The sequence below is a fragment of the Odontesthes bonariensis genome, chromosome 4 (genome assembly GCF_027942865.1).
Source record: "Odontesthes bonariensis isolate fOdoBon6 chromosome 4, fOdoBon6.hap1, whole genome shotgun sequence".
Taxonomy (NCBI): Eukaryota; Metazoa; Chordata; class Actinopteri; order Atheriniformes; family Atherinopsidae; genus Odontesthes; species Odontesthes bonariensis.
This window is the reverse complement of record NC_134509.1, coordinates 6,503,188-6,520,244: the sequence shown is the minus strand read 5'-3', so window position 1 is coordinate 6,520,244 and position 17,057 is coordinate 6,503,188. Positions and strand designations below refer to the sequence as shown.

The 17,057-nt window shown below is 41.2% G+C and overlaps 1 protein-coding gene across 1 annotated transcript in view; it reads left to right on the top strand.

The window, feature by feature from the left end:
- palm3 (paralemmin 3) overlaps window positions 1-17,016 on the top strand; it is a 42,778-nt gene extending 25,762 nt beyond the window's left edge. The window contains exons 4-8 of the mRNA XM_075462652.1: window positions 6,493-6,620; window positions 7,220-7,280; window positions 12,193-12,223; window positions 12,891-12,941; window positions 15,220-17,016. Of these exons, the coding sequence (XP_075318767.1) occupies window positions 6,493-6,620; window positions 7,220-7,280; window positions 12,193-12,223; window positions 12,891-12,941; window positions 15,220-16,091 (1,143 nt within the window). The 3' untranslated portion in view covers window positions 16,092-17,016. The remainder of the gene's footprint in view (window positions 1-6,492; window positions 6,621-7,219; window positions 7,281-12,192; window positions 12,224-12,890; window positions 12,942-15,219) is intronic.
- The last annotated feature ends 41 nt before the right edge of the window (window positions 17,017-17,057 follow it).

Sequence of the window (17,057 nt, the reverse complement as noted above, 5' to 3'; positions counted from 1 at the left end):
TTTTTTTGCGCATGCTGGCATGACAATGTTTTCCACATTCACTTTATCTGTTGCTGCACAGTGCTTCAAATATGAATTCCAGTTTTAAGATCAGAAGCTTCAGCAGGCTTTGCAGATTAAATGATTATTCTGATACTTGCTCTCTCACTGGAGATATTATCGTCACAGCCTTTAGTGAATTCATCAGCTTTGACTTTGACTCTAACCTCTGTGTAGATGCAAATATGCGATTGGGGGGGTTGGAACATGTATGGAGCTGCTGACCTGCAGGGAAGTGTAGAGAGGGCTGTGTCCAGTTAGCCAAAGGCACAGAGGACTGCACAGAGCCAGACTTGTTCAGAGCAGCATGAGAAGACAGAGATGGTATTGTGACGCTTATAGTTACAGTTAGTAGGTAGTTACTGGCAAACAGTCGGCAGTTGGAGTTCCCTGCAGTTCATTTTTTGCATGTCAAAGTTAGCTATGGACCAACTTTCCTGCAGTTTACTGTCTGACTCAAGGGCACATTACAGGCACAGATGCCTGCTGAAACGAGCACTTCAACCAAGGTCAATGGGTTGCAGCACTGTTGTCATACTTACTAAGCAGTTCAACAAGGTTTTTGCCTCCAGTCACACCAGAGAGTACAAATGCTTTCGTAAATGTTTGCGTGAAATGTTACTTAATAGTTTCAGTACACACACTGCACAGCCATTAACAGATATTCCATTCACTAAATTTCCTCTGTTCACCACCACAGTGGATTTAAGAATAACTTATCAGTATGTGGTCTAAGTGAAGACTTTTCACTGTAAGTCAGTGGCTTTACCGTTTAAAAGTTACAGCTTTTCTGTTTGTTTGTTTTTTTTCTTTTTCTTTGGCCCTAGATTTGCAGAGAATCAGGAAGTTGGACAAATGACTGATAAGCAGTTTCATGACTGGGTGCATAGCAGCTGGTCATGAGAACTCTTAGTATGCTGTTCAAAGACATGTCGGTGCAAGTGAAGGCAAACCTAACACCTCATCCTGACTCAAAGCGAGCGAGCGAAACTGACGCGATACGACGCCGAAATTTCGCGAGTGTGTCCTGATATGCAGCGTGACGATTTTGTCGGGAGGGATTCTATTGGTTCAGAAAGTACTCACTTGAAACACCGAGTTCTCTGGCTCCCTTCGGTTCAGATCTTTGTGGTACGGGTGTTTGGGGTCATAAACCATTGGGTGCTGTTCCACGGTAAAGATCAGCTTCTCCTCGTCCGTTATTCCCTGAGTGATGCTGACCTGTTGCTAACTAGCTTGTCAACAGGAAGCAGCGTGTTCATTTCAACCAATAAGAAGTGTTTCTAGGGGCGGGATGCCGCCGCGAATTGTCGTCCAAATAGAGACGGCGCGGGCGATTTTATAAGGGGTCGGCGTCATCGCTGGACAGAGCGACATCGCTCGCGGCATGTCAGGACAGGCTGATTGAGAAGTACACATTCTAATCACTTTTTATCACTCACTCGCTCACGTTAAGTCAGGATGAGGTGTTAGGATGAAGAGATCAAGGAAACCTATCAAAGAAATGGCAGAAACTTTAAGAGAGGTTGAATGCACAGTTTTGGGTCGTCCTAAAAATAAGCAATGCTCTGGTTAGCTCGGCATCACTCTATGCTCCGGAAGACCAGGCAAGATGACTAAAGTGGATGATTGCAGAATTTTTTTCTTTAAAAGGGGGGGGGGGCTCTTTAAATCATTAAGACAAAACCACTTTGAGAGGAAGAAGATCCATCAAGGTTTCATTCAAGATGTCATCATTGTAAATACAGAGGGTTTATCTGAAGATGCAAACAATGAAACGCCGGAATAGAAAGACCGGATAAGTCTTTGCAGGGGGAAGAAAAACAGAGAAAAGCTAAAGAAAAACAAAATCTGCAGCAAGATCATTTGAATCATGGTTAATTTGTACTAGAGCGATAGGAAGAGAGGATCAGGAGAGGATGAGGAATGAACATACCTCATCTCTAACATGGTGGAGGCAGTGCCAGGACATGTAGTGAAACTCTGTCATTCTAGTTAATTGGTTACTGAACTAATACTCATAGAAGCACTGTAACAGGATGAATTATAAAATGTAATGTACAACTACACCATGACCCAAAATATATCGCAATGCAAAAAAAAAAAAAAAAAGCCTACCAAGGCAAAAAGCCTACTAAATCAAATCAAATTTATTTATATAGCACATTTCATGTACAAACAGTTCAAAGTGCTTTACATAAAATAAAAGCATTGCAGCAGGGAGTGGAAGAAGCATTAAAATACAAAAAAGAATATAAAGAGAAACAAATAAAATCATTTAGTCCAGATAAGTTAAAAGATACCATGCAGATTTCATGCGAAGACACATGAGAAAAGAAATGTTTTTAGCCTGGATTTAAAAATGTCTCCATCTGGTGAAAGTTTAATCTCCACTGGCAGTTTGTTCCACTTGTTTGCAGCATAACAGCTAAATGCTGCTTCTCCATGTTTAGTCTGGACTCTGGACTGGACCAGCTGACCTGAGTCCTTGGATCTAAGAGCTCTGCTGGGTTTATATTCTCTGGGTTTATATTCTCTGAACATATCACAGATGTATTTTGGGCCTAAACCGTTCTGGGATTTGTAAACCATCAGCAGGCTTTTAAAATCTATTCTGTGACTGACTGGAAGCCAGAGTAAAGATTACTAACTGACCTTTAAACTAGTGAACAGTAACGGTGCAAACAACATCTGAAGGTAGCTGCAGTAAAGGGCCGGGCAAAGCATATCGGGGTTAGGGTTCAACTGCAAGTTTAAAGAAAGAAATCATTTTTAAAAGAATCAAGCTTTTAACATGTTTCAAAGTTACAGCAACTCTTTATTAACAATAAGGAAGGCCAGAGCATTATGACTCGATATAACATACACTCAGCTATAGAAACTTGAAATAGCTATGGTCTAATAGTGCAGGGTATGAGAGTTTGGCACAACACTGCTTTAATAATTTGTTCACAAGCATCCTTGGATTTGAAACTTTTAAATTAAGTGCATCCGCTTGGTACAAAAATATAGCCTGTGACGGGCAGCAGTCTGAGAGCAGCGTTACAGTCAGTAATCCAGTCCAGCGTATGGATATATTATGTGCATCTTGTTACTTGGCAGCACAATGCAGTTTCTCACAGTAAGGACTATTTTCCTGTTTGAATCTTTCCCCTTCTCCATCAGCCTGGACCATTTTGAATAAACCTTTTAGCCAAACTAAACCATAACTAACCAGGCAACAACGGTGGCTGGCGTAGATATCAGGAGAACGTTCCTCAATGACACTCTTATATCCTGCATGTAACTCTGCATGACGTACCAGCTCTGTATGAAGTGCTGGCAGGAGATTCATTCTCTGTTGGGCTTTTGCAAAGTATCTGCTCAGTGTATTATCAGCAGTAAAGTGTGGTCAACACACACACAAACTTACACTCCATTGCATTTAGTCACAGATTTTTTTCATTACTATTTGCCAAAAATTAAGAGGGTCCCACATTTTGAAAATGTCCCTAATTTTTTTTTCACTTGAAGTCTGCACATAGTCTTAGCAAGTTCATGGTCTCAGTCTAAGCCAGGGGTCGGCGACCTTTAACACTCAAAGAGCCATTTGGACCCGGGTTTCCCAAGAGGTCCTGGAACACTGGGAGCCGCAAATACTTTTTGACATCTAAAATGAAGATATTAGTTTTTTTACCTTTACACTTTATTTTTTTTAAACAACTATAGTGTGCTGCTTACGAAATCCATGAAGTGCTATAGAGAAAATGACATTTTATTTATGTAATGAACACATTTTAAACTCTGAAAAAAAAAAAAATAATAATTAAAAAAAACATGCAGAGTTGAAGGTCTCTTTTAAATGAATTAAAAAGCTGAACTTAAATTATCCATGTAGCAAACAAAAAAATGAGACACCGTCATCCTTATATCACCTTTGGGCTTTCGGAGCGTGTAGCGGAGCCTTGACCTGAATTAAAAAAATTAATTGGAAAAAAAATGGCACTACTTCACTGAACAGTGAAAAATAAATATTTGCTAAATATCCGCATAAATATTTATTTTACCTGGTTAATGGGACTTCTGCTCCTGAACTTATAGATAGATAAATACTTTATTCATCCCAATTTGGGAAATTGTTGTTGCAGCAGCATACAGTAAACAGTAAAAGATATGAAAACAATTAAAGTAGTAAAAACAAGCAAATAGAATAAAATAAATATAAAATAGTAAATAAACATTTGCTATGTACATATCTACAGTATGAAGAGTTTTTTTTTTGTTTGTTTGTTTTTTTATGTGCACACTTTCATCATTAGGCAGGACTGTAAGCTGTAGTCTGTGAGGCGTGAGCGGTGTTCACGGTGAAGAATAGCTGCTCACACGGGTACATGGATCTGAAGACCGACAGGACTCCAAATACATATTTCTTCATGTTTATGTAGGTGTCGGGATGGCGTTCCATGTTTCAAACACGAGTTTGTCCAGTTTAGGAAGGTTCTCAATATTTAATTCACTCCATTTGTGATTCTGAGTAAGAGTTCTATTTTCTTCAGATATTTTTCTTTTCTTACATTTCTCCATACTTGGCCTTGCTGGGGTTGAAAGTCTCGCTATAAATACACAGCGTTTTGGCGGGCATATAGAGGCTTTCGGCGAGTGTGACGCATATTTTGAGCGACAAAAAATAATAAATATAATTTTATTTTAATATTTCAAGATCACAATAATCTCGAACTAACACAACAAAAACGAACTAACACAAATAAAATACACTTCAATTGGATACCGCAGCTTAAGGATGAAGGAGTGATGGGAAGTTCGGCTCTTTTCCGAGAGCTGGCTCTTTTGACTCCGAACAGCTCTTTATTTTGGATCTTTTGTAGCATATATTTTACCTTAACTTTGCAAAAAAAATCATGGTTTATGTGTTGAAAACCCTTTTGCTTTCAGTGTTTTTATGAGAGACCTTATAATTGCCTAATTCTTTGCATTTATTCTGTGACAAAACCACTTTTACATTTGTTTATTTCAATTAAACTTTTTTATTGCACAAATTAACAATAAACTTCAAACACATCCACAGAACAGAACCAAACTCAAGCTAACATTAATAATGTCCTCAATTAAACTTTTTTATTGCACAAATTAACAATAAACTTCAAACAAATCCACAGAACAGAACCAAAACAAGAAACCAAACTCCTTAATTCTCACGTGAATACCGCATGCTGGTCGCCATGCTGGCCAATCATAACAAAGCTCTGTCGTAACCAGAGCTAGGACTGAGCACTGAAAGTGAAACCTAAGCAGCGAATGGAAAAAAACTTGGAGTCGGCTCTCACTTGATGCGAGCCGGCTCTTCTGATTCACTACAAAGAGCCGGCTCTCAGAGCCGATACTTGTGCGCATGACCCATCACTATTCAGTTGTAATTAGGCTGTTGCTAGCGAGCTGTCATGGGCAGTTATTTTCAGTTGAACATTTGTTGCTCGTAGCAACCTGCTATGAACAGTTCCATAAGCTACAGTTACAGCAGTTGGCTAACTTGCGTTATGCTAGTCTGAGAAAGAAGGCTGATTACTCCCAGGCTGCATTGATCTTTTCCTTTATCTGTCCAGTAGGTACTCCATTTACTGTAACTATTTTTTTTGTCATATTGTTTTTCAGCTTTGTAATTTTAGTTTCAGTTAAGAGTTTTCAGCTAGCCCTTCTAGTTTGGGCTAGTTTAAAAAAAACATTCCAGGTTAAGGTTGTTTGTTCGTTTAATTTGTTTTGTGAGCTAGTTTCACACTTTTTGTCACGTTTCAGTAGAAATATGAAAGTGTTTGATGATTTGACAACCAATCTGCATTTTTACACAGGTTAAATAGAATAGGATGGAAAATACTTGATTCTTTACTTTATTTAAATAACAAAGATAAACAGCCTGTAGATCAGGGGCTGCTCATGCTAGCTCTAAAGGATCAGTCTTCAATCCGACTCTCATAGAATTTGCTGCATTTATGAGATTACTGTGTTGAGTTTTATTGTCATTCACAGTAGCGACTTAAAAAGGTTGACTACATAAAATCGAGAATACATGACATATTGCAATCTATTAAAACGCATAACTGTTGTCCAAAATGTTGGAAGATAAAATAACCAAACAAAATGGGGGTGGAAACATCTAAATCCATCATTTGCAGTGCTGCTCAAAATAATATAATACAATCAGAAAGGTTAGCTGCATAGCAACCATAGTTTGAATAATGATAATTTGAATGTATGCTAAATGTAGGATGATTACATTTTGGTAGTACAGTAATGTGATATCTAATAGATTTTTATTACTTTGCTGTGTATATCACCGTATTTTATTACACCTTTCACACATGCCACAGAGTATCATATTGCCACAATACAATGTAAAAGTGGACTAACAGTTCTCTTATCTCTTTTTTTTTTTTTCTCACCTCCTCCGCCACATTCCAGAGGAAGTCTTTGAGGGATAAGTGGTTGTCGGAAGGAGCTCCCTTGTCTCCAACGTACCTGAATGACCTGAGTCCCCATTCCCCTCCTTTGAGCACCCAAGCACAGGATATGAAAAAGGACATTGACAAGTAAATCCAGTGTGTGTGTGTGTGTGTGTGTAGTTTGGGTTACGAGGAAGTCTGTGATTGTGTCTATTTACATATTTGAAACTCTTAATAAGGGGTCCTCTATTTAGGGTTACCTCATTTCTTTGTCTATTTTGATTTTCTTCTAATTTTAGCTGTTGGTGTACATTATGTATTCCTTCTCAAGGAGCTGCTTAATTTTTTAACTGCTGAACTTGAGAAGGTGATCCTGCCTCCACATTGCCAGGCGGGACTAGACTTTTTTTTTTTTTTTTTTTATCGCAGGGGACACTGTTGTCAAGTCCCAGAGGATTACTGTAAAACATCCCAATCGCATTATTCAAAGAGTCACAACTCGACTTCACTTTGGAACAAAACCCCTTGCATGCATTTTAATTGTCCTCTGTGGAATTTAAACGCAGGATTTGAGGAAAACAATGTGTTGTACGGTGGTATAATCAAATACATTTTACTAGTAGTAGTAACTTTAAAGGATTTTAATCCATTTTTGGAGTATTACTGTTAAACATTCTAAAGTGAGAATGCACAGTTGGTGTAGATGTGACGCGTTTGTTTTTTGTGTATTTGTGTGCTCATCTCAGGTTGAAGTCAGAGAATCAGCGGTGGGCAGAAGAGCAGGAAAAGCTGGAAGATCACCAAAAGGTGCAGAACACACACACACACACCTCACTCACTGTATGGACACAGAGGGGGTTGGAATATGTGTTGAACAAGCTTGCTACATCACCCTCCATTAGGTAGAAAATTTCCCACATCTTCTCTCTGTGGCACCCAGCTATGCATAATGCATTTCCCCTTTCAGTACACCTTTGATGTTGCAACTTCTGTTGAAAAGCAGGAAATTTATGAATTCAAGCAGTCCTGTTGCATAAACAGTACAGCGATTGATCCTCTCTTGAATAATTGTTTCACCTCCGAGTATTTTTACCTCTCTCATAGTGGAGCACAATAGTTGTCAGCCCCGTTCGGTGTCTGCTCCAGGGTCTTTTCATAAAGTTCCTCATCTTTATGTCTTCATCGTGACTTCTATAGATTGAATTTTTTTCATTTTAAGAAAATACAGTCAACAACTAAAAGGAAAACAAAATAATATTTAAACCTAACAAATTAACTGTTGCAATCGTGTTCATCCACCGTTCGCAGCGTATACGAGCGAAACACCCGGCAGGCTGCTTCTGTTTGTAACTCGGAACTTTATTGACAGGAAAATTCTCCTATGGCCCCATTCAGACCGACCTCTGAACTTCTAAGAAATCCCGCTACGGACTGTTGACTTTTGCCAATGTCAAAGGAGAGCTGAGTTAAAAAAAAAAAAAAAACATCAAATAGATGAAGAATGAACCAAATGAAGAAACAAAAAGCATAAACAATAGACAATGACAATAAACCACCGAACAACACTCATCAACAAAATTCTGGACAGTGCACAACATTTAGCCTTACCCCATGTCAGTATATGACAGTATATGACATGTGCATGTGAACATATGACCTTGTTGCGATATGATTATGAGTAATGATACAATGAAGTGTAATAAACTGACAATTTTTTAAAGTCAAATAAGTAAAATTTAAAAAATGAAAATGGAACTGATCATCATGTACAGGGTAGCGTAGTGCAACTCTCTTCTGGTCCAGTCCTGTCAAGCTGGGAAGGAGGAGTTAGGAGCACTTTACCTCCATGAGAGGGTCTATGAGAGGGTCTTTACCTCCACGAGAGGGTCTTTACCTCCACGAGAGGGTCTTTACCTCCATGAGAGGGTCTTTACCTCCATAAGAGGGTCTATGAGAGGGTCTTTACCTCCACGAGAGGGTCTTTACCTCCACGAGAGGGTCTTTACCTCCATGAGAGGGTCTTTACCTCCATAAGAGGGTCTATGAGAGGGTCTTTACCTCTATGAGAGGGTATTTACCTCCACGAGAGGGTCTATGAGAGGGTCTTTACCTCCATAAGAGGGTCTATGAGAGGGTCTTTACCTCCACGAGAGGGTCTATGAGAGGGTCTTTACCTCCATAAGAGGGTCTATGAGAGGGTCTTTACCTCTATGAGAGGGTATTTACCTCCACGAAAGGGTCTATGAGAGGGTCTTTACCTCCATAAGAGGGTCTATGAGAGGGTCTTTACCTCCACGAGAGGGTCTATGAGAGGGTCTTTACCTCCACGAGAGGGTCTTTACCTCCATGAGAGGGTCAATGAGAGGGTCTTTACCTCCATAAGAGGGTCTATGAGAGGGTCTTTACCTCCATGAGAGGGTCTATGAGAGGGTCTTTAGCTCCATAAGAGAGTCTATGAGAGGGTCTTTACCTCCATGAGAGGGTCTTTGCCTCCATAAGAGGGTCTTTACCTCCATGAGAGGGTCTTTACCTCCATAAGAGGGTCTTTACCTCCATGAGAGGGTCCATGAGAGTCTTTACCTCCATGAGAGGGTCTATGAGAGGGTCTTTACCTCCATGAGAGGGTCTTTACCTCCATAAGAGGGCTTTTGCCTCCATGAGAGGGTCTTTACCTCCATAAGAGGGTCTTTACCTCCATGAGAGGGTCCATGAGAGTCTTTACCTCCATGAGAGGGTCTATGAGAGGGTCTTTACCTCCATGAGAGGGTCTTTAGCTCCATAAGAGAGTCTATGAGAGGGTCTATGAGGGTCTTTACCTCCATGAGAGGGTTTATGAGAGGGTCTTTACCTCCATAAGAGGGTCTATGAGACGGTCTTTACCTCCATGAGAGGGTCTATGAGAGGGTCTTTACCTCCATGAGAGGGTCTTTAGCTCCATAAGAGAGTCTATGAGAGGGTCTTTACCTCCATGAGAGGGTCTTTGCCTCCATGAGAGGGTCTTTACCTCCATGAGAGGGTCTTTACCTCCATAAGAGGGTCTTTACCTCCATGAGAGGGTCTATGAGAGGGTCTTTACCTCCATGAGAGGGTCTTTACCTCCATGAGAGGGCTTTTGCCTCCATGAGAGGGTCTTTAGCTCCATAAGAGAGTCTATGAGAGGGTCTATGAGGGTCTTTACCTCCATGAGAGGGTTTATGAGAGGGTCTTTACCTCCATAAGAGGGTCTATGAGACGGTCTTTACCTCCATGAGAGGGTCTATGAGAGGGTCTTTACCTCCATGAGAGGGTCTTTAGCTCCATAAGAGAGTCTATGAGAGGGTCTTTACCTCCATGAGAGGGTCTTTACCTCCATGAGAGGGTCTATGAGAGGGTCTTTACCTCCATGAGAGGGTCTTTACCTCCATGAGAGGGCTTTTGCCTCCATGAGAGGGTCTTTACCTCCATAAGAGGGTCTTTACCTCCATGAGAGGGTCCATGAGAGTCTTTACCTCCATGAGAGGGTCTATGAGAGGGTCTTTACCTCCATAAGAGGGTCTTTACCTCCATGAGAGGGTCCTTGAGAGTCTTTACCTCCATAAGAGGGTCTTTACCTCCATGAGAGGGTCTATGAGAGGGTCTTTACCTCCATAAGAGGGTCTTTACCTCCATGAGAGGGTCCATGAGAGTCTTTACCTCCATGAGAGGGTCCATGAGAGTCTTTACCTCCATAAGAGGGTCTTTACCTCTATGAGAGGGTCTTTACCTCCATGAGAGAGTCTTTACCTCCATGAGAGGGTCTTTACCTCCATAAGAGGGTCTTTACCTCCATGAGAGGGTCCATGAGAGTCTTTACCTCCATAAGTGGGTCTTTACCTCTATGAGAGTGTCTTTACCTCCATGAGAGTCTTTACCTCCATAAGAGGGTCTTTACCTCCATGAGAGGGTCTTTACCTCCATGAGAGGGTCTTTACCTCCATAAGAGGGTCTTTACCTCCATAAGAGGGTTTTTACCTCCATGAGAGGGTCCATGAGAGTCTTTACCTCCATAAGAGGGTCTGTGAGAGGGTCTTTACCTCCATGAGAGAGTCTTTACCTCCATGAGAGGGTCTTTACCTCCATGAGAGAGTCTTTACCTCTATGAGAGGGTCTTTACCTCCATGAGAGAGTCTTTACCTCCATAAGAGGGTCTTTACCTCCATGAGAGGGTCTATGAGAGGGTCTTTACCTCCATGAGAGGGTCTATGAGAGGGTCTTTACCTCCATAAGAGAGTCTTTACCTCCATAAGAGGGTCTTTACCTCCATGAGAGAGTCTTTACCTCCATAAGAGGGTCTTTACCTCCATGAGAGAGTCTTTACCACCCCTTTTCCCAAACTAATCTTCTTTTAGGACAATTCAGGAGAGAATTCATGTAATTTTCTTGACTTTGGTCGAAGGCTATACATTGTTGAAAGTTTGGCGGTCACTTGGTGGAATGGATTCTTCAAATCAGCTTTTCACCCAGTCTGGGTGGAGCGCTTAGCGTCGCCATCCACCCTTTTGGGCCCTCATTTTGCGTGTTTGTCATCATTGTGTGATTGTTCCACCATCGTCTTGGCATGATGGGCACCCTGTCAGTCACCTGGCTTTGAGTCCTGTAGCGGTTCTGCTGCCGATGCAGTTAATTTAACCTGTAGATGAATGTTAGCACGAAACAAACCGAGCAGCACAACAATGCAACATGTCACCGTCGCAATATTGTGCTTTCAGATCCAGTCCCAGTGTTCATTGGTCAAGATTTCATATATGAACCCAAAAGCAGAAGAACTGGCCCATTGATATAAACAATGGTTTAGGACAGGACCCAAATACTCAGCAACCTGTTGTAAAGCATTTAGAGAACACAGAAACGAGACAAAACGGATCAAGACAAAAGAAGACTAAATGCTTTCACATAAGAATTTTTCAGGAAAAACTTGGGAAGTTTTCGGAAACCGTGGTTAATTGTTGTTCCCCCTCCCCGAAGAGACTTTGTCTCGTCCGTATGTTCATTCTGCCAAACTCTTGCATGGCAGTTTCTGCTGCAGGACAGAAATGTTTGTGGTTGGATTTTATTTTGGGAGCAGCCATTTCTTCTCTGATTAACCTGTTTAGGCTAAACATCGTCTTCCCTCTCTTCATAAGACTCGATGAGTTTAGATCAAATTTCAACACAGTTCAGGATCAGCATTAATCATTAACTCCCCATAATTAGCCGTGATGGAACAGACTTTTTTTGTTTGCATGACTTTCTGATGAGCAAACGAATATGACAACATGTTGAGCTCTCTAATTCTGCACCAGCACACACTTGTTTTAGATCTGATATGGTTTGGTATAATGAACTGGGTTCAGCTTTTGTGCCTTAATAGGAGCATGTAGCAGCAGGCTCAACTCACACCAGACAGCGAATTTAACTTTGTGAATGTTCAAAAGTTCCCCCGGGGCCACTGAAGGTAGGACTTCTCAGCTCAATCACTCCCCCTTGTGACGAGGTATAAGGCTGGACGCCATTATGATGATCCATCTGAGGGAGTGAAGTAGACATAAATGGATGTAGTCACAGGCTGAAAAGTTTAGATGTCGAAAGGAATTTTATTTTGATAGGAATACATTTTCTGGGTCATGTTTGTTTTCTCACAGCTTTGTTCCGGCAGCACATCACAAATCACATTTTCCCCTTTGAGTCACTTTTGATTTAATTTGTCCCTTTTACCCAACAGGAAACCATAAAAGTGACAGAAGCTGGAGCGGGTAAGTTGGATTAGATGAACCTGACCTGAAATTACAGTAGATCTGCCAAATTGAATTTCATTCCTTGTTATTTATTTATTTATTTATTCATTTATTTTTTATTCAATAAGTGAAAGTTACAAATTCAATTTCTGCAACCTGGACAAATTCACAAGAACATATCCAGGGAATCTGAAGAGCTGCGAGCGAGCAAAGCGTTGCTGTCACCCATCTGCCTGCCTTTTCCAGCACTCTCACTATTCTGAGAAGACCCATTTTTCTGACCACCACCTCCCGTTTGTCAACAGCTGTGCTTCTAATGCTGAGCTTACCTAATTACACGAGCGCATAGTGATTAGATTTCATTAAATGCTATGATTTCTTCCCATTATTTTTTTTTTCTTTGCATGCAATGAAATTTACAGGGATTCTGCCGATAAGTCAGGATTTTGTCCTCCCCCTGTATAAATATAAAATGGCATATTATCTGAGGAAGCACTGAACTGATGAAGCCACACTTCAGTTGTGTATTTTGTGTATTATATTACAAGACAGATGTGCTTCTTAGTTTAAATGTTTTTTGTGTCAAGTGCAATATGGGTAAAGGGGTCATTTTCAGAAGAATTAGTGATTCATCGTAACCTTTTTCAAAACCATGATCTGTTGATCATTTTATTTTTTCCCACAGAAATGATCCAAGACATTGTGCAGAATGGACAAAGCAATGCACGAAGTCCAGGTGGGTGAAAGGAGTCTTCCAAAAAGAAAAAGGAAAAAAAATAATCCCGCCACTCTAAATGACAGTTGTTAGCTTATACCCACACCTCTGTTGTCGCCATGACAACATATTCCATCCCTATTCTTCTTCATGGTAATTTATCTCCATTCACCATCTTGTGCAAAACTGCCAAAGACCGTAAATCCCCCGATGGGACTTGTCAGTATACTTTGTATCTACCGACCTTAAGACATTTGCATTATAAAATGTAAGACTCAGGCATACTTTATCCATAGTTCATGCAAATATAATGGGGTGATTTCAGGTTTGTGCATTATGAGTTTTCAGAAGGCAGCAGGTACATATGTCACTTTGATGTTCTTGAAGCATAGAGGCTCTAAAAAGGAAAGTGAGCTCTGTATCTGTAGTTAAATCAACCAAAACAGTGTCTGCTATTCTCTATCATTATCTAACCTAAAAGATTTCTGATGTTCAATTTCCCCCTATTTTCAGTCGTTTGTCTTCTCTTTATTGATGCATTATGTATCCACCTTAAATGTATAAATTCCATTTAAATAGAACTGGAACAGCTTATCGGTTAGTCCCAACGAGTGTTTCCCTGCATGCAGGCTGGTTAGGCAGAGGTTGCTGCTTTGTCCGTCCTTGATGTCATACTTTCTCTCCAATTAATTTCTTGTCTTGCAAACCCACTACTTCTACTACACTGTCTTGATCTGCAGCTGGCAGTGGACGTACTTGCTCTTCACCCTCTGTGAGCTTGATGTATCATCACACAAGCCAGCTCTCCACCTAGCACAGCAGGTCTCATCCCATTTGGGATGGCCACAGCAGCGACTTGGCCAGACTGCAGCTAGGATAAGAAAAACAAGACAGGATGGATTAAAGCTATCCAGTTAGCAGTGACAAATCTTTAATGATGTACTTTTTAGAACCCTCATGTATCTGTATGTAGCTGAGCAGTGGCGGCTGCTGACTTTTAAAACAGGGGAAGCCCATATTACGCGTTCAGGGTTGTAGTGGCTCGTGCCATCCCCAAAGCAGAAGATAGCAAAGTTAAAAAGAATTAGTTATAACATAGCTGTGTCTAGTATGACAAGTATGCCCAGCAAACACACAGAAAGAAGGTATAGACTTTGAAAATTCACACAGCAAGGCCAAAATCAAGTATGATGGAATCTAAGGCCTGTAAATGGCTGGATCTGTGGCTGGATCAGAATCTGTGGAGCATTTTTCCCTGTCATAATGAATACTTAGAGTTTGATGGTGGTGGTAAGTATTCTTAAAAAAGGTAACATTTCTGAATGGGCAGCATGAATTCTGGAAACAAACAACTAAAAGTATTACAGCACTTTCACAGACAACCAGTCTCTTTCGTATCCGCTTTGGGACTGAAGTTCCAGCGTGCTTCTCCCCGCTTAAAAGTTCGGCTGCCACAACATCTCTCATGATGGACAAACACTAACTCCAATCATCACAATTCAAATTCAAAAATACTTTATTTATCCCAGAGGGAAATTAAATGTTGATGTAACTCAATTAAATCAAGGAGTTATTATAGATGCTGATGGCTGTGGGCAGGAAAGATTTCCTGTAGCGGTCCGTTTTGCATCCAAACTGAAGAAGCCTTTGACTGAAGAGACTCTGTTTTCACGACACAGCCCCTCATATTGACACGCCCACGTCTAATCTACCCCCAGAGACGCCGAGCAGCCTCGGAAGTGATGAGTTTTTGTCGATTTTAGCCAATGATGATCTAGAATTGTAGAAAAAAACTTGACTCCCCCCCCCCCCCCCCCCTCCTGAAGCCGGGCAGCCCTCGGCTTGGAAGCCTGGCTGTTAGTGGCGGCTTCATAACATGATTTCCTCAGTGAATGGCCGCGATTTCAGAACAAATCACTTCATTAAGCTACAGGACAACATGTTGTAGTTATGAAAGTAAATGCAGTATTGTGTTTTGTGAATAACTGTTTTATCGTCAATTTAAAATTGAAGATGTAGCAATTTCACCAGAGAATGGGAGAGGCTGTCCGGCTTCCCGTGTTGTCTCTGAATAGCCGCGGCTGTAGCTGATGGCCTGTAGTTAAGATAATGCTATCCTTAGTTTACTGCTGCTTTATCTATTAGAGCAAAGCCTTAAGATTCTTAGATGAAAGAATGTAACAGTAGAACATGTTGTAGCTTATTGAGCTTACTATATGAATATATATACTATATGAATATATATGAGCTTATATATGAAATATATTCATTCCTTTTTCTTTTCTTCTTTTTTTTTTAGAAGCATTTGACGATGAAGGGATGGTAAACCAAAGCCCACCAGAAATGGAAACTGCAGTTGTCCTAACCAACGGTGGAGGTGATCTGGAAGCAAGCAGCAATCGCATCACACCAGAGCAGAGCGAGTCCAACGCAAACGGACCCGTCGGAGCCGCTGAGGCTGGAGATAACAGGAATTTGGAACCTGACATGGATGTTATTGAGACAGAATCGGTTCAGGTTCCAAATGTCACCGATGATGATGAGGAGGAGGAAGAAGGGACTGTGGTGATGAGAGCTGAATGTGTTATCATTACAGATGAAGGGGACGATATGCCGTTAGATGCGGCTCCTCTGTCAGATCCTGCGGAGGAGGTCATGGAAACAGTAACTGTAACAGAACCAGAGAGGAGTGAAGCAACTGAGCTCACCACAGAGGCACAGCCAGCAGCTGAAGGTGAAGGTATGGATGGTGGCATAAAGTCAAGCACCAGCGCAGATGGAGAGACAAAAGTTGAAAGCCAGGAGGAAAAAACAGAGGATCCAGCCTCTACAGTAGCTTTGGTGCCAGTCTATGCTGAGATGCCGTCCTCTGCCCTCAGTCCCGATATAAAAGCCGAGGGTGAAACGGCACCAGAAGAAGCCGAGGCAGCGTTAAAAGTAGAAGACCCTGCCTCTCTGCCTGGACAGTTCCAGGAGGTGTCCCTGACCGAGGCAGGGCCGGGGGAGCAGGCACCCCTTCTGCTGAAAGCTGAAGCCCCCAACACAAAGGCGGAGTCGGCAAGAGCGAGCAGCCCAGGCAGCGCAGAGGCACAGGGCCCATCCAGAGCAAGCCAGGGAGGAGATTCTGAGCAGCCCAAACACAAAACCTGCCAGTGCTGTTCGGTCATGTGAATTCCCCTCGCCGTGCATCAGCTCCCTCTCAGCCTGTCGATCTGCAGTCCAGTTCATAACACATTCCTTCTCTTCGTTCTGTGCACGCATCCATTTTTGATTCAGCATGTCCACAAGCTGCTTCCCTTTTCTACACTGTCCTCAGCCAACGTCCCCCGGATCCACGAAGCATCCTCACCCCAAGTCTCACATCAACAGGAAGTCAATTCTTTGCCCCAACACCAAAGGGCTCTTAGAGGCTGCTCGCTAAGTTCTTAAGGAGCTCACTCACAGTTTGACCAATTCTCTTCATACATGGTGGACTAAAACATGGAGAGCTTTTTTACTGTTTTGGATTTTTTATTTTTATTTTTCTTTCTTGTTTAGCAGACGAGCCAACCAGTCCACAACAACTCCATGTTTCAAACGCAGTATAGTTAAAAAAAAAAAATAATAAGAATAATAAAAAAAACACTTGATATGTACCGTTTTAAATTCCTTTGGTCATTTTAACAAAAAAAAAAAAGTCTGAGATTTAGCGTGAGATGTGTAGAGATGTGAGGAGGTTTGTGGCGAGCATTCATATAATTCCATTACATTAAAGCTGAATTATTTTATTGATATTTGATATTCATTAGATTTGTTCATTAATCTAAGTGCAGCCTGAACATTTTCATTTACTCTGTTACACTGCTGTGACAGTGCAAAGGCTTGTAGTTCAAAATGGTCTAATTTATAAACCGTGTGCACCATTAAGTGTTTGGAGGACCATTGACAGTTTTAAAAGAGAAATGATTTTTAAACTACCTGAAAGTATGAATTTCCTTTTTTTTTTTTTTTCTTTACCACATGTGCTTTAGTTGAGGTCCAGTATGGATGTATATACTGTAAACTACATTTTTGAGCTTTGACGTGATTACTTACTGGTTTATTGATTAAACTGACATTTGTGGTAAATGGCTCGTCTTCCTTGATGTTTCTCCAGCA